This window comes from Tachyglossus aculeatus, chromosome 4, assembly GCF_015852505.1.
Source record: "Tachyglossus aculeatus isolate mTacAcu1 chromosome 4, mTacAcu1.pri, whole genome shotgun sequence".
NCBI classification, from domain to species: Eukaryota; Metazoa; Chordata; class Mammalia; order Monotremata; family Tachyglossidae; genus Tachyglossus; species Tachyglossus aculeatus.
This window is the reverse complement of record NC_052069.1, coordinates 8983521-9008810: the sequence shown is the minus strand read 5'-3', so window position 1 is coordinate 9008810 and position 25290 is coordinate 8983521. Positions and strand designations below refer to the sequence as shown.

General features: G+C 43.3%; 1 protein-coding gene across 2 annotated transcripts in view; it reads right to left on the bottom strand.

The window, feature by feature from the left end:
* The window catches only part of PPP2R2C (protein phosphatase 2 regulatory subunit Bgamma), a 381993-nt gene that overhangs the window by 66901 nt on the left and 289802 nt on the right, over window positions 1-25290 (bottom strand). For both annotated transcript variants that reach the window (XM_038745076.1, XM_038745077.1), the window contains one exon: window positions 14403-14567. In XM_038745076.1, coding sequence (XP_038601004.1) covers window positions 14403-14567 — 165 coding nt within the window. The remainder of the gene's footprint in view (window positions 1-14402; window positions 14568-25290) is intronic.

Below are 25290 nucleotides of genomic sequence, written 5' to 3'. Positions count from 1 at the left end.
CTTAGTACAGTGCTCTGCACACAGTAAGCGCTCAATAAATATGATTGAATGAATGAATCTTGTCTTGTCTTATGCTGACGGGTCGTTTCCGACCCATAGCGACTGCGTGGCCATCTCTCCCAGAGCGCCCCACTCTCCATCTGCAATCGTTCTGGTAGTGGATCAACAGAGTTTTCTTTGTAAAAATCTGGAAGTGGTTTATCATTGCCTCTTTCCACACAGTAAACTTGAGTCTCCACCCTCGACTCTCTCCCGTCTTGCTGCTGCCCAGCACAGGGGAGTTTGGACTTGTAGCAAATTGCCTGCCACTCACTAGCAACTGGCCAAGCTAGGAATGGAATGGGTCTGTCTCTGTTTCACTCCCCCTCCCATAGTCAAGACTGGTCGTGTACTGGAAACTCTCCAGGTGACATCCTGAGATGGCTACTATATGCTTACTATACTCTAACCACTGCACAATCTCTGCCCTCACCAACTCTGAAATCCATCTAACTGAGCACAACTTCCTCCCTTTCCTCCTCTCCCACAAACCTCCTTCCTGTAAATAATAATAATGATAATAATAATAATTATGAAGGTATTTAAGTGCTCACTGTGTACCAGTCACTGTTCTAAGTACTGGGTTGGATTCAAGCAAATCAGATTGGACACAGTCTCTGTCCCACATGGGGCTCACCATCTCAATCCTCAAAAATCTCCAGTGGCTACCAATCAATCTGCGCATCAGGCGGAAACTCCTCACCCTGGGCTTCAAGGCTGTCCATCCATCCCCTCGCCCCCTCCTACCTCACCTCCCTTCTCTCCTTCTCCAGCCCAGCCCGCACCCTCCGCTCCTCTGCTGCCGCTAATCTCCTCACCATACCTCGTTCTCGCCTGTCCCGCCATCGACCCCCGGCCCACGTCATCCCCGGGCCTGGAATGCCCTCCCTCTGCCCATCCGCCAAGCTAGCTCTCTTCCTCCCTTCAAGGCCCTACTGAGAGCTCACCTCCTCCAGGAGGCCTTCCCAGACTGAGCCCCCTCCTTCCTCTCCCCCTCCTCCCCCTCCCCATCCCCTGCCTTACCACCTTCCCCTCCCCACAGCACCTGTATATATGCACAGATGTTTGTACATATTTATTACTCTATTTATTTATTTTACTTGTACCTATTTATTCTATTTATTTTATTTTTTTAATATGTTTTGTTTTGTTGTCTGTCTCCCCCTTCTAGACTGTGAGCCCACGGTTGGTAGGGGCTGTCTCTACAAGTTGCCAACTTGTACTTCCCAAGTGCTTAGTACAGTGCTCTGCACACAGTAAGCGCTCAATAAATACAATTGATTGATTGATTGATTAATCCCCATTTTATAGATGAGGAAACAGAGGCCCAGAGAAATGTAATGATATGCCCAAGGTCCCACTGCAGGGAAGTGGCAGAGCTGGAGTAGAACCCAGCTTTGTTGTCTGTCTCCCCCTTCTAGACTGTGAGCCCGCTGTTGGGTAGGGACCATCTCTATGTGTTGCCAACTTGTACTTCCCAAGCGCTTAGTACAGTGCTCTGCACACAGTAAGTGCTCAATAAATACGATTGAATGAATGAATGAACCCATGTCCTTCTGACTCTCAGGCCTGGGCTTTATCCACTAAGCCGCTCTGTGAGTCAAGGAAGAATGGTGTGGGTGGCATTGGTGACTTTACCTTGGTAGCCCCTCCAGAACTATAATAATAATAGTAATTGTGGTGACTGGTTTGTTAAGTGCTTACTATGTGCCAGGCACTGTACTAAGCACTGGGGTAGATACAAGCAAATAGGGTTGGACACAATCCCAGTCTCACGTGCGACTAACGGTCTCAATCTCCCTTTTACAGAGAAGGTAACTGAGGCCCAGAGAGGAAGTGACTTGCCCAAGGTCACAGAGCTAGACTGTGAGCCCACTCTTCTAGACTGTGAGCCCACTGTTGGGTAGGGACCATCTCTATATGTTGCCAACTTGTACTTCCCAAGCGCTTAGTCCAGTGCTCTGCACACAGTAAGCGCTCAATAAATACGATTGAATGAATGAATGAATGAACAGAGCAGAAAAGTGGCAGAGTCAGGTTTAGAACCCATGACCTTCTGACTCCCAGCCCTGTGTTCTATCCACTATACCACGTTGCAGCGTGGCTCAGTGGAAAGAGCACGGGCTTTGGAGTCAGAGGTAATGGGTTCAAATCCCGGCTCTGTCAATTGTCAGCTGCGTGACTTTGGGCAAGTCACTAAACTTCTCCGTGCCTCAGTTACCTCATCTGTAAAATGGGGATTAATACTGTGAGCCCCATGTGGGACAACCTGATCACCTTGTAACCTCCCCAGCGCTTAGAACAGTGCTTTGCATATAGTAAGCGCTTAATAAATGCCATTATTATTATTATTATTCATTCATTCCATCATATTTATTGAGTGCTTACTGTGTGCAGAGCACTGTACTAAGCGCTTGGGAAGTACAAGTTGGCAACATATAGAGAAGGTTCCTACCCAACAGCGGGCTCACAGTCTAGAAGGGGAGGACAGACAACAAAACAAAACATATTAACAAAGTAAAATAAATAGAATAAATAGTGACCACCTTCATTCATTCATTCAATCATATTAATTGAGCACTTACTGTGTGCAGAGCACTGCACTAAGCACATTATTAGTATTAGTATTAGTATTATTCCCCTCTAGACTATATGCTCCTTGTGGGAATATGTCCACCAACTCCGTTTTTTTTCTTTCATGGTATTTGTTAAGTGCTTAATAATAATAATAATTATGGTATCTGTTAAGCACTTACTATGTGCCACGCACTGTTCTAAGCACTGGAGTAGATATAGGGTAATCAAGTTGTCCCAAGTGAGGCTCACACTTTTAATCCCCATTTTACAGATAAGGTAACTGAGGCATAGAGAAGTTAAGTAACTTGCCCAAGGTCACACAGCAGACAAGTGGCAGAGGTGGGATTAGAACCCACATTCTCTGACTCCCAAGCCCGGGCTCTTTCCACTAAGCCACGCTGCTTCTGCTTACGACGTGTCAAACTCTGCTGTATACACTGGGGTAGATACAAGTTAATTAGTCCAGTGCTCTGCACACAGTAAGCGCTCAATAAATATGATTGAATGAATGAATGAATGAACAGAGCAGAAAAGCTAATTAATCAGCTCCTGTTCCACATGGGACTCACAGTCAAAGTAGGAAGGAGAAAAGAGGAACTGAGGCAAAGAGAAGTTCAGTGATTTGCCCAAGATTGCCCAGCAAGCATTTGGAAAAGCCAGAATTAGAACCAAGATCCTTTGACTCCTATGCCTATACCCTTCCGATAAGGCCTCAATGCTTCTACAGCTTTATTGTATTGTATTCTCCCAAGCGCTCGTGTTGTGTTTTGCACATAATGAGTGTTCAAGAAATAGCACTGATGAATAGCAGGAAGACCTAACATTTGGAATAAATAGAAATGCGGCCGTCCAGGAAGTTTTTACAACGTGAGAAAAGGAATTACATTCACATGAGGTGTGGGCGGGCAACCTGAGGAGGATTACTCAATCGAGTCATGGTACTTACTGAGACCTTCATTCGTTCATTCATTCAATCGTATTTATTGAGCGCTTACTGTGTGCAGAGAACTGTGCTAAGCGCTTGTGTGAGCAGAGCACAGGAGTAAGCACTTGGAAGAGCATAATCCTAATCCCCCTTGGCCTCTCAGCTGCCCTTGACACTGTGGACTGCCCCTTTCTCCTGGAAAACTTATCCAACCTCAGCTTCACCAACACTGTCCTCTCCCGGTTTTCCTCCTATCTCTCTGCCTGCTCATTCTCAGTCTCTTTCATGGGCTCCTCCTCTGCCTCTCACCCCCTAACTGTGGGGGTCCCTCGAGGTTCAGTTCTGTGTACCCTTCTGTTCTTCATCTACACCCGCTCCTTGGAGAACTCATTTGCTCCCACAGCTTCAAATCCCACCTCTATGTGGATGATTCCTAAATCTCCATCTCCAGCCCCGATCTCTCTCCCTCTCTGCAGTCATTTCCTCCTGCCTCCAAGACATCTCTACTTGGATGCCCTGTTATCACCTCAAACTTAACATGTTCAAAACAGGACTCCTTATCTTCCCACCCTAACCCGGTCAACCCCCTGATTTCCCATCACTGTAGACAGCACCATCATACTTTCTGTCTCTCAAGACCGTAACCTTGGCATTATCCTTCACTCCTCTCTGTAATTCAACCCACATAGCCAATCCATCACTAAATCCTGTCAGTTCAACCATCTCAACATCACTGAAGTCAGTCGTTTCCTCTCCACCCAAACTGCGACCTCATCAATCCAAGCATTTATCCTACCCTGCCTTGATTACTGTATCAGCCTCCTTGCTGACTTCCCTGCTTCCTGTCTCTCCCCACCCCAGTCTCCAGTTCATCCTTCACTCTGCTGCCCGGATCATTTTTGTACAAAACCTTTCAGTTCATGTTTCTCCACTCCTCAAGAAACTCCAGGGGTTGCCTATCCACCTCCACATCAAACGAAAACTTCTTAACATCGGCTTTAAAGCCCCCAGTCACCTTGCTCCCTCCTACCTCATCTCGCTATTCTCCTACTACAATCCAGCCCGCACACTTTGCTCCTCTAATGCCAATCTCCTCAATCTCACCACCTCCCTCTCGTCCATGTCCTTTCTCTGACCTGGAATGCCCTCCCTGTTCATATCCAACAGGCAATGACTCTCCCCCAACTTCAAAGCCTAACAGAAGGCCCATCTCCTCCCAGAGGCCTTCCCTGACTAAGCCTTCATTTCCTCTTCTCCTAGTCCAGTTGCTCCCTTTATTCATCCTCCCCACCCAGCCCCATAGCACTTATGTCCCTATCTGTCATTTCCTTATTCATATTAATGTCTGCCTCCCCCTCTAGACTGTAAGCTTGTTGTGGGTAGGGAATGTGTCTGTTATATTGTTATATTCTACTCTCTTATGTGCTTAGCATAGTGATCTGCAACCTGTAAGTGCTCAATAAATACAATGGATTGATTGATTGATTATAATCGATTTGGAAGACATGATCCCTGCCCTCAAGGACCTTACTGTATTGCAGGGGAAATGGACTCCAAAACGAATTACAGGTAGGGAGGAATAACAGAACTTAAACACATAATCATAAGCAGTGTTGTCACACAAGCCTGAGAGTCAGAAGGACCTGGGTTCATTCATTCATTCAATAGTATTTATTAAGCACTTACTGTGTGCAGAGCACACTCTCCATCCCCTCGCCCCCTCCTACCTTACCTCCCTTCTCTCCTTCTCCATCCCAGCCTTCACCCTTCACTCCTTTGCCTCTACTAACCTCCTCACTGGGCCTCATTCTCACCTGTTCCGCCATTGACCCCTGGCCCACATCCTTCCCCTGGCCTGGAATGCCCTCCCTCCTCACATCCACTAAACTAGCTCTCTTCCTCCCTTCAAAGCCCTACTGAGGGCTCACCTCCTCCACGAGGCCTTCCCAGATTGAGCCCCCCTTTTACTTTCCTCCTCCCCATCGCCCCCCTGCCCTACCTCCTTCCCCTCCCCACAGCACTTGTATATATTCGTACATATTTATTACTCTATTTCTTTTACTTGTACATATTTACTACTCTATTTTATTAATGATGTGCATATAGCTATAAATCTATTTATTCTGATGGTTTTGACACCTGTCTACATGTTTTGTTTTGTTATGTCTCCCCCTTCTAGACTGTGAGCCTGTTGTTGCATAGGAACCATCTCTATTTGTTGCCAACTTGTACTTCCCAAGTGTTTAGTACAGTGTTCTGCACACAGTAAGTGCTCAATAAATATGATTGAATGAAAGTGGAATTCGGCAACAAATAGAGACAATCCCTACCCAACAAATTGCAGCTCCACCACTTGCCCACTGTGTGACCTTGGGCAAGTCACTTCACTTCTCTGGGCCTCAGTTACCTCATCTGTCAAATAGGGATTAAGACTATGAGCCCCTCGTAGAACAGGGATTGTGTCCAATCCAATTATCATGTATCTACCCCAATGTTTAGTACAGTGCCTGACACAGAGTAAGCCCTTAACAAATACCACAATTATATAAATACAGAGGGATGGGTACCTAAGTGATTAGCGATTGGGTGCATCTTACTCTGCCAAGTGCTCAGTGCTCACCTTCTCTGCACACAGTAAGTGCTCAGTAAATACCATTGATTGGTTGTTTGATACTTCCCAAGCGCTTAGTACAGTGCTCTGCACATAGTAAGCGCTCAATAAATACGATTGATGATGAGGAGGAGGACTCAAGTGCCCATTCAGTCAATCAATCAATCAATTGCATTCATTGAGTGCTTACCATAGGCAGAGCACTGAACTAAGTGTTTCAGGGGGTTCAATATAACAGTATAACCAACACAATTCCTCACTATGAGAACCATGGAAAGGAAAATGTCAGCATGACACACATCTCTAACCCCCAAAAAGCAGACTGTCTCCAACTTCCCTGCTATCTATCTAGTGGTTTAAGTGGCTTTTTCCAGTCTATTTTTTTTGTTGCTGCTGTTCAATGATATCCTTAATCCTTTCTCATCCAAATCAGATTTCCTTTACAATGACAAGGGCCCACTCCATCTCAAGAATTCGACAACTGAAATCACACTCCACTTTGACTATCCCCTCCGAGACCCTGATTCGAAAGGAATTTACTCTGCATATTTTCTTCCGTAATAGCGGGTGTTTGCTGATTGCCACTTGACTATAATATAGACCGCATTCACTTCATGCTTCGAATCGATGTCTTTTAGAAAAACAGGTGATGAGGACGTCGTAAGTGTCTCAAGAAAAAGCGCTATTATATTTATACACACACACACACACATATGCTTACATATATGCATGTACACATACAAACATTGTGGTTTTTCTTGAGCTTTTACTATGTGCCAAGCACTGTACTAAGAGCTAGGGCAGATACAAGATATCTATTATCAATATCTAACTATATATATATATATATATATGTATATATATATGTATCTATAGATAGATATATATATATACATATATATAGATAGATAGATAGATAGATAGATAGATATATGCATGTGTGACTGAGCCCTTCCTTCCTCTACCCTCATCCCCCTCTCCATCCTCCCATCTTACCTCCTTCTCTTCCCCACAGCACCTGTATATATGTATATATGTTTGTACATATTTATTACTCTATTTATTTATTCATTTTACTTGTACATATCTAGTCTATTTTATTTTGTTAGTATGTTTGGTTTTGTTCTCTGTCTCCCCCTTTTAGACTGTGAGCCCACTGTTGGGTAGGGACTGTCTCTATATGTTGCCAACTTGTACTTCCCAAGCGCTTAGTACAGTGCTCTGCACACAGTAAGTGCTCAATAAATACGATTGATTGATTGATTGTATATATATGTATATATAGTTAGATATAGATAAATAGATATCTTATACACACACACACATATATATGCGTGTGTGTATATATAGGTATATATAGTTAGATATAGAGAAATAGATATCTTGTATCTGCCCTAGCTCTTAGTACAGTGCTTGGCACATAGTAAAATCTCAAGAAAAACCACAATGTTTGTACATGTACATGCATATATGTAAGCATGTGTGTATATATATATATATATATATATACACATGCATACATATGTATGCATATATATATATACTATATATACTACTACTGTTATATATATATATATATATACTAGTATATATAGTATACTATATATACTATTTCCCACCATACTCAAATACATACATGAATTCAATCATATGAATATGTATTTATACAAGAAATAGGGGGAAAACCCAAAGATTAAAATTAATGGAACATTTCCTCATTCTCATCTCAATCACTATTGGCTCTCTCACACCCTTTCTCTGCCTGGAAACCTTCTCCCAGTCAATCAATCAATCAATAGTACAGCATTGTCTAGTGGCTAGAGCCCAGGGCTGGGAGTCATCATCATCATCATCAATCGTATTTATTGAGCGCTTACTATGTGCAGAGCACTGTACTAAGCGCTTGGGAAGTACAAATTGGCAACATAGTCAGATGGACAAGGCTTCAAATCCCGGCTCTGTCACACGTCTGCTGTGTGACCTTGAACAGATCACTTCACTTCTCTCTCTACTTCAGTTCCCTCATCTGTAAAATGGGGATTGAGACTGTGAGCTCCCTGTAGGACAGGGACTGTGTCTAACTCTATTTGCTGGTATCCACCCCAGTGCTTAGTACAATGCCTGGCACATAGTAAGTACTTAACAAATACCACTATTATTATGGAGAAGCAGTGCGGCTCAGTTGATAGAGAATGGACTTAATAATAATAATAATAATAATAATAATAATAATAATAATAATGGCATTTATTAAGCACTTACTATGTGCAAAGCACTGTTCTAAGCACTGAGGAGGTTTCAAGGACTTGGAAGTTAGAAAGATCTAGGTCCTAATCCCAGCTCTGCCACATGTCTTCTGGGTGACCTTAGGCAAGTCACTTCACTTCTCTGGGCCTTAGTTACCTCATCTGTAAATTGGGGATTAAGAGGGTGAGACAGGACTGCGTCCAACCTGATTAACTTGTATCTACCCCAGCACTTAGAACAGGGCTTGGCACATAGTAATTGTTTAACAAATACCAAATATATACATATATCATTCAATTGCATTTACTGAGCACTTACTGTGTGCAGAGCACTGTACTAAGTGCTTGGGAAGTACAAATCAGCAATATATAGAGATGGCCCCTACCCAATAACAAACTCACAGTCTACAAGAGGGAGAAAGACAACAAAACAATATATACACAATATAAATATATTTTTACCATGCACCAAGCACTGTAATAAGAATAATAATTATATATATATATAGATATATAGATATATATCTATATATATATAATGACATTTGTTAAGTGCTTACTATGTGCAAAGCACTCTTCTAAGAACTTGGGAGGCTACAAGCTTGTCAGGTTGTCCCATGTGGGGCTCACAGTCTTAATCCCCATTTTCCAGATGAGGTAACTGAGGCACAGAGAAGTTAAGAGACTTGCCCAAAGTCACACAGCTGACAAGCGGCAGAGCCGGGATTTGAACCCATGACCTCTGACTCCCAAGCCCATGCTCTTTCCACTGAACCATACTCAGTATTTGTTGAGCACTTACTGTGTGCCAAGCGCTGAATCCCTTGGTAGAGTACAAGAGAACAGAGTTGGTAGATATGTATAGTACTCTGCTCATAGTAAGCGCTCAATAAATACAATTGAAAGAATGAATGAATGCCCCCTCCCCACAAGGAGGACACAGTCTAGAGAAGGGGATATAGTCTAGACTGGGTGTCCAGGATGTCTCCCGAATCCCACTCCCCTCCATGTTTTCCCTCCCTACTGCCTCTCCTAAACACTTTATCCCACTCTCTAAATACTTAAGTATTCCCCCCCACAATCTCACTACAGCAGGATTAATGTGCATAGCCTCATGCTTGGTTATTTCTCCTGTCGGCAATTTATTTTAGTCTGTCTCCCCCGTTGGCCTATAAGCTCCTCGAGAACAGGGATCATGTCTACCAAATCTATTCTAATAACAATAATAATAATAATAATAATGGCATTTATTAAGTGCTTACTATGTGCACTGTTCTGAGTGCTGGGGAGGTTACAAGGTGATCATGTTGTCCAACGGGGGTTCACAGTCTTAATCCCTATTTTGCAGATGAGGTAACTGAGGCCCAGAGAAGTGAAGTGACTTGCCCAAAGTCACACAGCTGACAATTCTACCTATTCTACCCTCCCAGGTGTTTAGAACAGTGTTCCGCACAAAACTAGTGCTCAAAAAATGCCATTGCTTGCTTGCTTGAATAAGTGACATCATCTACTACAGCAAGGACTCGGGACAATTAATGATAATAATGATATTTGTTAAGCGCTTACTATGTACCAGGCACTGCTCTAAGCACTGGGGTAGACACAAGGTAATCATGCTGGTCACAGTCCCTGTCCCACATGGGGCTCACAATCTTAATCCCCATTTTACAGATGAGGGAACTGAGACAAAGAGAAGTGAAGTGACTTGCCTAAGATCACACAACAGACAAGTGGTGGAGCCGGGATTAGAACCCTGGTCCTTCTCGGGTTCTACCCACTTCACCGGGTTTACAGTTAATCCCATTCTAATTCCAGCAGGATTTTAATGAAGAGGCTCAAAGGAGTTTCTCCACCTAAGAAAGTAATAATGGTATTATTAATAGTAATAATTGTAGTATTTATTAAGTGCTTACTCTTTGCCCAGCCCTGCAGTATCTAGAAGATTATTGGATAGAAAACAGACCCTGTCCCACATGAGGCTCCCAGCCTAAGTGGGAGGGAGAGCAGGTATCAAAACCCCCTCTAAAAGTCGTGGAAACTGAGGCACATAGAAGTGAAATGATTTGCCCAAAGTCACCAAGTTGACAGGTGGCGGTGTCAGGAGAATCCCGGACTTTCGAATCCCAGGTTGTCCTCTTTCCAGTAGGCCTTGCTGCTTGTCTGAATTTGGGTCATGGATCAGAGGGAGGATTTCTAGATTGTGCTGTCAGGATCTATTGTGGAGACAGAATGGATTTGCCCCGGGAGATGACCACACCCTGTCAATCAGCTCTCCCTGTGAGGGGCACAAACTTAAAAATATGTTCCCGAACAAGGATCCTATGCTTCCAACACTGAAAATTGCAATTTGCAGTCAGGCACTCATATATATATAATGGATAGATAGATAGATAGATAGATAGATAGATAGATAGATAGATGATAGATAGATAGATAGATAGATAGATAGATAGATAGATAGATATAGATAGATATAGATAGATAGATAGATAGATAGATATAGATAGATAGATAGATTAGATGGATGGATGGATGGATGGATAGATAGATAGATAGATAGATAGATAGATAGATAGATAGATAGATAGATATAGATAGATAGATAGGTAGATAGATAGGTAGATAGATAGATGATAGATGATAGATAGATAGATAGATAGATAGATAGATGATAGATAGATAGATAGATAGATAGATAGATATAGATAGATATAGATAGATAGATAGATAGATATAGATAGATAGATAGATAGATAGATAGATAGATAGATAGATTAGATGGATGGATGGATGGATGGATGGATAGATAGATAGATAGATAGATAGATAGATAGATATAGATAGATAGATAGGTAGATAGATAGGTAGATAGATAGATGATAGATGATAGATAGATAGATAGATAGATAGATAGATAGATAGAGATAGATGATAGATAGATAGATAGATTAGATAGATAGATATATGGATATATTTATAAACATATGTGTGTATGTGTGTGTTTGTACAGAAGCAGCATGGAGTAGTGGAAAGTCCTCAGAATCAGAAGGTCATGGGTTCTAATTCTGGTGCCGCCACTTGTTTGCTCTTTGACCTCAGACAAGTCACTTCACTTCTCTGGGCCTCAGTTCCCTCACTTGTAATATGAGGATTGAGACTGGGAGCCCCTTATGGGGCAGGGACTGTGTTCAATCTGATATGCTTGTATCCATCTCAATGCTTAGTACGGTACCTGGCACATAGTAAGTGCTTAACAAATGCCATCACTATTATTATTAGATGTGTATGGGTGTGTATATAATAATAATAATAATAATGATGGCATTTGTTAAGCACTTACTATGTGCAAAGCACTTTTATAAGCGCTGGGGGAATACAAGGTGATCAGGTTGTCTCACGTGGGGCTCACAATCTTAATCCCGATTTTACAGATGAGGTAACTGAGGCTCAGAGAAGTTAAGCGAGTTGCCCAAGGTCATGCAGCAGACATGTGGCAGAGCCAGGATTCGAACCCATGACCTCTGACTCCCAAGCCCGGGCTCTTTCCACTGAGCCATGCTGCTTATCTACATGTATTCATATGTATATAATAATAATAATAATGGTATTTGTTAAGCACTTACTGTGTGCAAAGCACTTTTCTAAGTGCTGGGGAGGTTACAAAGTGATCAGGTTGTCCCACGGGGGGCTCACAGTTTTAATCCCCATTTTACAGTTGAGGTAACTGAGGCCCAGAGAAGTGAATCTACATGTATTCTCTATTCATATACATGTATGTTTGTGTGTGTATATTTGCATTTATATATACATTCACAATACACACACATATGTGTATATGAATACATATATACACCCACACACATGTATATGCATGTGATAGTGTGTGTGTGTGTGTGTGTGTGTGTGTTGTGAGAGTATATATACACTCACAACACACACACACAAACTGAATAGGGCAACATACACATAATAATAATAATAATTATTATTATGGCATTTATTAAGCGCTTACTATGTGCAAAGCACTGCTCTAAGCACTGGGGAGGTTACAAGGTGATCAGGTTGTCCCATGTGGGGCTCACAGTCTTAATCCCCATTTTACAGATGAGGTAACTAAGGCCCAGAGAAGTTAAGTGACTTGCCCAGAGTCACATAGCTGACAATTGGTGGAGCCGGGATTTGAACCCATGACCTCTGACTCCAAAGCCCATTCTCTTTCCATTGAGCCACGCTGCTTCTCAGCCACGCTGCTTCCATCAGTCAGAAGCATTTATTGCTTCCTGGATACAGAGAACTGAACTGAACATTTGGGGAAGTTCAATACGATAGAGTTGGCAGACATGTTCCCTGCCCAATCCTCCAATAAATAACCATAATTATGGTATTTGTTGAGCGCTTACTATGTACCAGGCACTGTACTAAGTGCTGGGGGTGATACAAGCTAATCAGGTTGTAATCAGGCCCCTTCCTTCCTCTCCCCCTCATCCCCTTCTCCATCCCCCCCATCTTACCTCCTTCCCTTCCCCACAGCACCTGTATATATGGATATATGTTTGTACATATTTATTACTCTATTTATTTATTTTACTTGTACACATCTATTCTATTTATTTTATTTTGTTAGTATGTTTGGTTTTGTTCTCTGTTTCCCCCTTTTAGACTGTGAGCCCACTGTTGGGTAGGGACTGTCTCTATATGTTGCCAACTTGTACTTCCCAAGTGCTTAGTACAGTGCTCTGCACACAATAAGCGCTCAATAAATATGATTGATTGATTGATTGATGTATTAAACACTCTGTGCAGGATACTGTAGAGAACCCTGGGAAGCAGCAGGGCTCAGTGGCTAGAACACGGGCCTGGGAGTTAGAAGATCATGGGTTTTAATCCCGGCCATGCTACTTATCCACTGAGTGACCTTGGGCAAGTCACTTCACTTCTCCGGGCCTCAATTCCCTCATCTGTAAAACGGGGATTAAGACTGTAACCACCATGTGGGACAGGGACTGTCTCCAACCCGATTATGTCGTATCTACCCCAGCTCTTAGAACAGTACCTGGCACACAGTCTGGTTTCTCTCCCCTTCTAGACTGGAAGCTCACTGTGGGCAGAGAACATGCTTCCACCTCTGCCGTACTGGACTCTCCCAAGTGCTTATTACAGTGCTCTGCACAGAATAAATGCTCAATGATAATAAAGATAATAATGATTACTTGATTCATTAATTCTGGTATTTATTAAATGCTTATTATGAGCCAGGTACCGTACTAAGCACTGGGGTGGGTACAAGGAAATCACGTTGGACACAGTCTCTGTCCTGCATAGGGCTCAGAGTCTTAACCCCCATTTTACAGCTGAGGTAACTGAGGCCCAGGGAAGTGAAGTGACTTGCCCAAGGCCACACAGCAGACAGGTGGCAGAGCCAGAATTGGAACCCACGATCTTCTGAGTTGGAGGCCCGTGCTCTATCCACTAAGCCATGCTATGGAAGAAGAACATTTATGATAATCGTAATGATAATAATGACTGTGGTATTTCTTAAACACTTACTGAGTGCCAGGCACTGTTCTAAGCACTGGGGTGGATACAATCAAATTGGGTTGGACACAGTCCCTGTTCCATATGGGGCTCACCACCTTCATCCCCATTTGACAGATGAGGTAACTGAGGCCCAGAGAAGTGAAGTGACTTACCCAAGGTCACACAGAAGACAAGGGAGAGAGCCAAGATGAGAAATCAGGCCCTTCTGACCCCCAGGCCACCAAGCCATGCTGCTTTTCGCTAATCCATATTATCAAATTTGCAGTGATCGACTGATTGGTTTCCACTAGGCCACACTCCTTTTCAATAATCCAGATTATCAAATTCCCAGTGATTGATTGGTTTCAGGGGCCACGTCTCCCCGGAAAACTGGACTCTCGAAGCTTCCAGGGCCCTGGGACCCGGGACGGAGCGGACTCCGAGGCCCAGAGGGATGACCGTACGGAGGGGGGAAGGAGTCACTCACGCTTCGAATGTTTGTCACACAAGGCCGAGGCCCTCATGTCGCACAGTCTCAGCGACCCTTTGCTGCTGCTGTAGACGAAGAGGTTACAGTGATGGGGGTGGAACTCCGATGAGGTGATCACTTCGGTCAGGTCCTCCATGTTGGCGGGCTTGATATCTACAATGTCTGAGAGGCGTTCTCATGAAGGAAAAAACAATCGTTTGGCCGCAAACTATCAACGTTGTTCATTCGATCGCATTTCTCGAGCGCTTACTGTGTGCAGAGCACTCGACTAAGGGCTTGGGACAGGAAAATACGTCAATGGACAAACACATTCCTGGCCCACAACAAGCTGACAGCCTAGAGGGAAGTGAAATTCAACAGGTCGCATGGCAGTTCGAACTCAGATCGCTCGATTCAGAATCCGGAGTCCTTAGCATTACACCTTAGAACAAGAACCCGGTCCATCATCACACTGAGCGAGGATTCATTCATTCATTCATTCAATCGTATTTATTGAGCGCTTACTGTGTGCAGAGCACTGTACTAAGCGCTTGGAAAGTACAAGTTGACAACATATAGAGACGGTCCCTACCCAACAGTGGGCTCACAGTCTAGAAGGGGGAGACGGAGAACAAAACAAAACATACTAACAAAATAAAATAGACTGTGAGCCCACTGTTGGGTAGGGACTGTCTCTACATGTTACCAACTTGTACTTCCCAAGGGCTTAGTACAGTGCTCCGCACACAGTAAGCGCTCAATAAATACGATTGATTGAAATAGAATAAATATGTACAAATAAAATAAATCAATAGAGTAATAATAGGTACAATAAATACGTAGAATAAATATGTACAAATAAAATAAATAAATAAATAAATAGAGTAATAAATACGTACAAACGTATATACATATATACAGGTGCTGTGGGGAGGGGAAGGAGGTAAGGCAGGGGGGATGGGGAGGGGGAGAGGAAGGTAATATGTCATAATAATAATAATAATAATAATAATAATAATAATAATAATAATAATAATTCTGGTATTTGTTAGGCACTTACCATGTGCCAGGCACTGCACTAACAGCCAGAGTGGATACGAGCAAATCAGGTTGGACACACAGTCCCTGTCCCATGTGGGGCTCACGGTTTCAATCCCCATTTGACAGATGAGGGAACGGAGGCACAGAGAAGTTAAGTAACTTACCCAAGGTCACACAGAAGATAAGTGGAGGTGCCAGGATTAGAACCCATTGCATTCTGGCTCTCACACCTGGGTTCTATCCACTACACCTTGCTGCTTCTCTAATGATATTAATAATCATGAAGTGTGGTGTGCTGAGCGCCTACTGTTTGCCAAGAAGTAAATCCTGGGGTCAAAACGATATCAATCAGTGGTATTTATTGAGCGCTTACTATGTGTAGAGCACAGTACTAAGTGCTTGAGAGAGTACAATGGTCTTTCATTCCTTCATTCACTGGTAGTTATTGAGTGCTTACTGTGTGCAAAGCACTGTACTAAGTGCTTGGGAGACTCCAATATAACAATAGACACATTCCCTGCCCACAACAAGGAATATAATAGAATTAGAGACAGGTTCCCTGCTCACGATGAGCTTATGGTGTAGAGGTGAGGACACTGGTTAGTACAGTGCTCTGCACACAGTAAGCGCTCAATAAATACAACTGAATGAATGAATGACACACAGAAATATGAATAAATATAATCAGATCGGCCACAGTCTCTGTCCCACGAAAGGGTCACAGTCTGAAAAGGAAGATCAGGTTGTTTATAATAATAATAATAATAATAATAATGGCATTTATTAAGCGCTTACTATGTGCAAAGCACTGTTCTAAGCACTGGGGAGGTTACAAGGTGATCAGGTTGTCCCACAGGGGGCTCACAGTCTTCATCCCCATTTTACAGATAAGGTAACTGAGGCACAGAGAAGTTAAGTGACTTGCCCAAAGTCACACAGCTGACAATTGGCAGAGCTAGGATTTGAACCCATGACCTCTGACTCCAAAGCCCATTCTCTTTCCACTGAGCCACGCTGCAGAAATGGAGAGAAAGATTAAGTAGCCTGCCTAAAGTCATTTAGCAAGTAAGCCCAGTGTGAGCAGGGATTGTCTCTCTTTATTGCTGAATTGTACCTTCCAAGCATTTAGTACAGTGCTCTGCACCCAGTAAGCGCTCAATAAATACTACTGAATGAATGAAAGTGGCAGAACTGGGACGATGGCTTTGTGGCTCAAAGGAAGGAACACAGGCTTTGGAGTCAGAGGCCATGGGTTCAAATCCCGGCTCTGCCAATTGTCAGCTGTGTGACTTTGGGCAAGTCACTTAACTTCTCTGGGCCTCAGTTTCCTCATATGTAAAATGAGGATTAAGACTGTGAGCCCCCTGTGGGACAACCTGATCACCCAGCCCTTAGAACAGTGCTTTGCATATAGTAAGCCCTTAATAAATGCCATTATTATTATTATCATTATATCCACAGACCCTAAACTGGCCTGGAGGCCACACACTGTCTCTCAGAATATTTGGAAAATTCACACCACAGTATTTAAATAATAATCATAATAACTGTCGCATTCTTTAAGCGCTTACTAAGTTCCAGACACTGCACTATGTGCTGGGGTGGATACAGGCAAATCAGTTGGGACACAGTCCGTGTCCCACATGGAGATCACAGTCAAATCCCCATTTTACAGACGAGGTGACTCAGGAACAGAGAAGTTAAGTGAGTTGCCCACAATCACACAGCATAATAATAACAGAACCCAGATCCTTCTGACTCTCAGGCCTGTGTTCTATCAATCAGTCAATCGTATTTATTGAGCGCTTACTGTGTGCAGAGCACTGTACGAAGCGCTTAGGAAGTACAAGTTGGCAACATATAGAGACAGTCCCTACCCAACAGTGGGCTCACAGTCTAAAATCCATGTCGCTTCTCAAAGCTCAGTGCTCTGTCCAATCCTTCCGTATCGTCTCTTCGAAATAGAATGAGTGTCCAGCTAATGCACACATGAACGTTGTGCCAAAACACAAACAACACCATGCGATGGCCCTGTCCAGTGGTTAGGGACAATGGATTTTCCAAGATTATACTCTCCGGGATTGTTATCCCAGGACTCAAATAAATGATTAGCTCGTTGTGGGCAAGGAGTGTGTCTGCTTATTGTTTTATTGTACTTTCAAAAGCGCTTAGTACAGTGCTCTGTGCACAGTAAGGGCTCAATAAATTCAATCGACTGACTGGCTGACAATGAACAAAAACTTAAAACAGCCAAAAAAGGTCACTACAGAGCACAGTCAACAAAATGACACTCTGAAAACCCAGATCTGAATTCTCCAAGAGGAGCTCAGCAGGCCAGGTCCTAGAGAAGCAGCATGGCTTAGTGGAAGGAGCTTGGGCTTGGGAGTTAGAGGTCATGGGTTCGAATCCCGGCTCTGTCACTTGTCAGCTGTGTGACTTTGGGCAAGTCACTTAACTTCTCTGTGCCTCAGTTACCTCATCTGGGACAAGCTGATAACCTTCTATCTATCCCAGGACTTGGAACAGTGCTCGGCACATGATAAGCGCTTAACAAATACTGTTATTATTATTATTATTACTATTAACCGTGGCATTTGATAAGCGCTTCCTATGTGCCAGGTTCTGTACTAAGCACTGGGGTGAATACAAGCAAATTGAATTGGACACAGTCTCTATCCCACATGGGGCTCCTAGTCAAAATCGCCATTTTACAGATGAGGTAACTGAGGCACAGAGAAGTGAAGTGACTTGCCCAAAGCAGACAAGTGTCTCAATGGCTCAGGCAGGGGATTTCCCCCTCCAAAACCATTCTCTCCTCACAGCTCTTCTACTGTCGTTTGGGATCCAGGAGTCGAAATCTCAGCTGTTGGTGGTGCCCAGAAATTTAGATAATTTCATCCCTCCCCACCCCACCATATTTCAGTTAATACCCATCATTTTGTTGTATTCATGCCCTTTAAATGTTCACTTGACCCTGGACCCTGATGAGATCAATAAAAACATTATCTTTGCACTTTCCGCCACTGAAAACCCGCTCCTCAGAGATAAAAAGCCAAGTTAATTAATTCCAAATCAGCCCTTTTGAAGAGCTGACTAATTTTTTCAACTGGTTTCTATTTCGCAGTGAAAACAGATCACACGTCTTTGTTTCCAACTCACCATGGCATTCCGTCCTTTCCAACTGAAATAGGAATAGTACCGGGAACACCCGATTTTCATGATCAAACACCATTTTCTGCTCATAAATGCGAAGGTCTAAAGTGACTTCTGGGAAAGTAGAGCAAGACTGAGAGTGAGGAAGAAAAATCAGCCAATATGTCTTATTTTGTCATAGTAAAAAGAAATGTTTGTGTATATGTGTGTGTGTTTGTGTGAAACGTCTATAATCTATTTCTTTCACGCAATCAGCAGCATGGCATAGTGGTTAGAGCACCGGGCTGGGAGTCAGAAGGTCTTGGCTTCTAATTCATTCATTCATTCATTCAATCGTATTTATTGAGCGCTTACTGTGTGCAGAGCACTGTACTAAGCGCTTGGGAAGTACAAGTTGGCAACATATAGAGATGGTCCCTACCCAACAGTGGGCTCACAGTCCCAGTCCCAAGCCACTTCACTTCTCTGGGCCTCAGTTACTTCATCTGTAAAATGGAGAATGAGACTGTGGAGCCCCATGTGGGACGGGGACTATGTCCGACCCAATTTGCTTGTATCCACCCCAGGGCTTAGTACACTGCCGGGCAAATTGTTTGTGCTTAATAAATATCATATTTTTTTTAAAAAAAGTAGGTCCTCTAGGAGGGTTGTGAGGAGATGAGCTAATAGTCTCAGGGTGATGGCTTTGTAAACTGTTGTGGGCAAGGAAGGTGTCTACCAAATCTATGATATCATGCTTTCCCAAGTGCTTTATAATAATAATAATAATGATAATAATAATAATGGCATTTGTTAAGCGCTTACTATGTGCAACACACTGTTCTAAGCGCTGGGGGGATACAATGTGTGGTCTGCACACAGTAATCATTCAATAAATTCCATTAAGTGGCTGATAGGGGAAAGAGCTTGGGCCTGTGAGTCACAGCACCTGGGTTCTAATCCTGTTTCTGCCACTTGCCTGTGGTGTGACCTTGGGCCAGTCATTTCCCTGTGCCTCAGTTTCCTCATCTGTAAAATTGGCACCTCTTCTGTCTCCCACTTAGACTGTGAGCCCCAAGTTGGGACAAGGAATAGGTCCAACCTGATTATCTTTTATTCACTCTACTGCTTAGTACAATACACAGAACATACTAAATGCTTAACAAATGCCACCATCATTATTGGAGAGTGATAATAATAATGATGACAGTATTTGTTAAGTGCTTACTATGAGCCAGGCACTGTACTAAGCGGTGGAATAAAACAACCAATTGGATGGGACACAGTCCCTGCCCGTGAGCCCACTGTTGGGTAGGGACTGTCTCTATGTGTTGCCAACTTGTACTTTCCAAGCGCTTAGTACAGTGCTCTGCACACAGTAAGCGCTCAATAAATACGATTGATTGATTGATTGATTGATTGACTCACAGTCTTAATCTCCATTTTACAGATGAGGTAACTGAGGCCCAGAGAAGTGAAGTAACTTTTATTCATTCATTCAATCATATTTATTGAGCTCCTACTGTGTGCAGAGCACTGTACTAAGCATTTGGAAAGTACAATTCGGCAACAGATAGAGACAATCCCTACCCAACAACGGGCTCACAGTCTAGAAGGGGGAGACAGACAACAAAACAAAACAAGTAGACAGGCATCAATACCAACAAAACAGATAAATAGAATTATAGATATATCTTGCCCAAGGTTACACAGCAGACACATGGAGGAGCCGGGATTAGAACCCAGGTCCTGTTCATGCCCGTGACCATGATCTACCCATTAAGCCATACTGCTTATCTGGAGTGGAGCGCTGAAAGGAGAGAGGCCACTACCACAACTCCAATACACACCCAATCCTGGAACGGTATTTCTGGGACTAGTAGTATTAATACTTACTGAGCGCCCATTGGGTATAATAATAATAATAATAATGGCATTTGTTAGGTGCTTACTATGTGCAAATCACTGTTCTAAGTGCTGGGGGATACAAGGCGATCAGGTTGTCCCATGTGGGGCTCACAGTCAACCCCCATTTTACAGACGAGGTAACTGAGGCTCAGAGAAGTTAAATGACTTGCCCAAGGTCACACAGCAGATGTGGCGGAGCTGGGATTAGAACCCATGACCTCTGGCTCCAAAGCTCGTGCCCTTACCATTGAGCCACGCTGCTTCTATAGTATAGTGACTAGGCTATAAGCTCTACTAGTGGTATGTCTGTTCAGTATCATCAAATTGGAATATACTTAAAGTAAATTTCTAGCTTTTCTAAACCAGCAATTTTTTTTTACAGTATCAGAAGTGGAAGCAGATAAGGTAAGACTATCAGGATAATAATAATAATAATGATGGCATTTGTTAAGTGCTTACTATGTGCAAAGCACTGTTCTAAGCACTTGGGGGGATACAAGGTGATCAGGTTGTCCCATATGGGGCTCACAGTCTTCATCCCCATTTTCCAGATGAGGTAAGTGAGGCTCAGAGAAGTTAAGTGACTTGTCCAAGGTCACACGGCAGACACGTGGCAGAGCCAGGATTAGAACCTATGACCTCTGACTCCCAAGACGGGCTCTTTCCACTGAGCCACACTACTTTTCCCCTCGTTGGGGTTACCATCTGGGAGTGGGCCTGGGGGACCCCGGGGGGCGGGCAGGAAGACCTACTCATGCAGGCAGGGCCCCCCCATGCCAGAATTGAGGGGTCTAATAATAATAATAATAATAATAATAATAATAATAATAATAATAATAATAATAATAATAATAATAATATATTAGAGAAGCTGTTTGGTCTAGTGGAAAGAGTCCTGACCAAGGAATCGGAGGACCTAGGTTCTAACCCCAGCTCTGCCACTTTTCAGCTGTGCGTCCTGGGGCAAATCTCTTAACTTCTCTGGGCCTCAGTTCCCTCATCTGTAAAATGGGGATAAGGACTGTGAACTCCACATGGGAGATGGACTGCATCTAACCTGATTAACTTGTATCTACCCTAGCACTTAGTACAGTTCTTGGCACATAGCAAGCAATTAACTAATACCATAATTCTTTTTATTCTTATTATCATTAATATCATAAAAAACCCAACAAAACAAGTTTTTACAATTGAAATGAAACCAAAAGCCAACTTTCTTCCACTTATGGGTGTAGACATTTATTTGTCCACAGCTTCCAATGCAAGCAGCGTGGCTCAGTGGAAAGAGCCCTGGTTTAGGAGTCAGAGGTCATGGGTTCTAATCCTGGCTCTGCCACACGTCTGCTTTGTGACCTTGGGCAAATCACCTAACTTCTCTTAGCCTCAGTTACCACATCTGTAAAATGGGGATTAAGACTGTGAGCCCCACATGGGACAGCCTGATTACCTTGTATCTCCCCAGCTCTTGGAACAGTGCTTTGCACATCGTAAGCACTTAACAAATGCCATCATTATTATTATCATTATTAATAAACATGAACCAGATGCATTAAGAAATCTGAACTTGATGGCTCACAGTCTTAATTTCTGTTGTAGAGATGAGGGAACTGAGGCTCAGAGAAGTGAAGTGACTTCCCCAAGGTCACACAGCAGACAAGTGGCAGAGTCAGAATTAGAACCCAGGTCCTTCTGACTCCTAGGCTTGTGCTCTATCCACTAAGCAACTTTGCTTCTTTGGGTGTTTAGAGGAGGACTGCACTGTGGCTACTAGAGGCCCAGTTAGAAAAACATTATTGTTTTCTTTCAGCACAATTACTCCTCAATAAACTCTGAGGCCATTGCTCTTCTAGAATGGTAATAATGCAAGTTCAATAAGGAATAACAAATCAAATATAAAGAACGAGAAAGGACAAACGCAGTTAAATTTGAACGGAAGCTGCGTGGCTTAGCAGAAGGAGCACGGGCTTGGGAATCAGAGGTTCCAAACCCGGCTCCCTCACTTGCCTGCTGTGTGAACTTGGGCAAGTCACTTCACTTCTCTGGGCCTCAGTTCCTTCATCTGTAAAATGGGGATTAAGACTGTGAGCCCCACATGGGACAACCTGATTACCTTGTATCTACCCCAGTGCTTAGAACAGTGCTTGGCACATAGTAAGTGCTTAACAAATACCATTATTATTAGTAGTAGTATTTGAATCTGTCTTCCCCTCTAGACTCTAAGCCTGTTGTGGGCAGGGGATGTATCTGTTCATTGTTCTAGTGTACTCTACTAAGAGCTTACTACAGTGCTCTGCACACCGCAAGCACTCAATAAATATGACCGATTGACTGACTGACTGAATCAATGGAAATATTGCAAACCCGCAGGCCCAGGCCTATAATACAGGCTACAAATCCTTGAATAGACTTGTAACTTTTCTGAAATCCATTTCTGTTTTGCCATAATCTTAAAGTGTATTTAGCGGGGAAGGGCATAGTTAGTTACAAAATGTCAAGACCATTTTTAGATTGGCTGGAGAATGCACCAGGTCATAGGTTGGATACCGAACTGTTGCAAAAGGACTATCGAGACACACATATGGTTAAACATTTTAAAAGGATTAAACTTCTCAAAAGAAGCCTGACTTGTAAATACTCAGGAGTTGAAAAAAAAATCTAGGACTGGCAGAGCTGAATGTCAATAAGCCACAGGCAAATTTTCCCACAAAGCTAACGAGAAAAAACACCATTCAGCGGTTGTGTTTTCACAGATATTTCCCATTCTGGGTTTTCTTTCCAAAAAATCAATCATTGTTCACAGCTACATTCTTTCTGAAAGCCATTGAAAGTATAGTAACTTGTCGCAAGCTGTTCACACATTTAGGGAAAAAAAATGAATGAATAATTGCTGAGTGATGAGGAAGGTATAAAATATAACGAGAGTACGTTAACAGTCGGAGCTGGTATCATTTTTTCAGGAGCTGAAGGCAGGCAAGCCTGATGAATTTCCTCCCTTGTGCAGAATGAATAACTCACCATGTTGAATGATCAAATTAAATATTCCATTTCCCAGCTGAAACACTTGAAAACACGGGCTAGACTGCATTTGGCAATGCAATACCCGCTTTGAATCTGCAGAGATGAATGAGAGTCTTTGCTTCATTCTGGATCAGGGGCTCTGCTGAGGTCCAGATGAATAAAAAGAAACATTTATCTGGATAAGAAAAACCTAATATGACCCATATATAGAAGCTGATGCTTCAAAAGGATAAGGATAGATCTCCCCCTTCTAGACTGTGAGCCCATTGTTGGGTAGGGATTGTCTCTATCTGTTGCCGAATTGTACTTTCCAAGCACTTAGTACAGTGCTCTCCAGGACATCTCCATTTGGATGTCTGCCTGCCATGTAAAACTCAGTATGTCCAAGACTGAACTCCTTATCTTCCCTCCCAAACCCTGCCCTCTCCCTGACATTCCCGTCACTGTAGATGGCACTACCATCCTTCCTGTCTCACAAACCCGCAACCTTGGTGTCATCCTCGACTCCACTCTCTCATTCACCCCGCACATCCAATCCGTCACCAAAACCTGCCGGTCTCAGCTCCACAACATCGCCATGATCCACCCTTTCCTCTCCATCCAAAACACTACCTTGCTGGTTCAATCTCTTATCCTATCCTGACTGGATCACTACACCAGCCTTCTCTCTGATCTCCCATCCTCCTGTCTTTCCCCACTTCAGTCTATACTTCACGCTGCTGCCTGGATCATTTTGTGCAGAAACGCTCTGGGCATGTTATTCCCCTCCTCAAAAATCTCCAATGGTTGCCTGTCAACCTACGGATCAAGCAAAAACTCCTCACTCTTGGCTTCAAGGCTGTCCATCCCCTCGCCCCCTCCTACCTTGCCTCCCTCCTCTCCTTCTCCAGCCCAGCCCGCACCCTCCGCCCCTCTGCCACCGCTCACCTCCCCACTGTACCTCGTTCTCATCTGTCCCACTGTCGACCCCTGGCCCACGTCCTCCCCCTGGCCTGGAATGGCCTCCCTCCACACACCCTCCAAGCTAGCTCTCTTCCTCCCTTCAAAGCCCTACTGAGAGCTCAACTCCTCCATGAGCCTTCCCAGACTGAGCCCTCTTTTTTCCTCTCTTCCTCCCCATCCCCCCCGCCCTACCTCCTTCCCCTCCCCACAGCACCTGTAGATATGTTTGTACAGATTTATTACTCTATTCATTTTACTTGTACATATTTACTATTCTATTTATTTTGTTAATGATGTGCATTTAGCTTTAATTCTATTTGTTCTGATGACTTGACACCTGTCCACATGTTTTGTTTTGTTGTCTGTTTCCCCCTTCTAGACTGTGAGCCCGTTATTGGGTAAGGACCTTCTCTATATGTTGCCAACTTGTACTTCCCAAGTGCTTAGTACAGTGCTCTGCACACATTAAACGCTCAATAAACACGATTGAATGAATGAATGAAAGGGCCTAGCATTTGTCCAACAGACAGAATTTCCACTGTGCCCCCAACCTTGCCAAACCCTCCCAGATTCTCCGAACCTCTCCGCGTGCCTTCCACAAAATAAGGAAATGGATTACACGCCCAAGAGTGGAGCTAACCTCAAATTCCTGTATCTTTATTATTCCAACCCAACGTTCAAAGTCATTTTTAGAAAGACTCATCAATAGGTTAATGGGTTCGCCCTTTTGTCTTGCTTAAGAGAATGATGCTGAGACAGAAGAAGGATGAGAAAGATGACCCAGACTTTTTAGTTTAACTACTCCTAATAGCCATCCTGACAATTACCTTCAATCACTGTATAGCACTTTTCCTTCCTCCCCGCA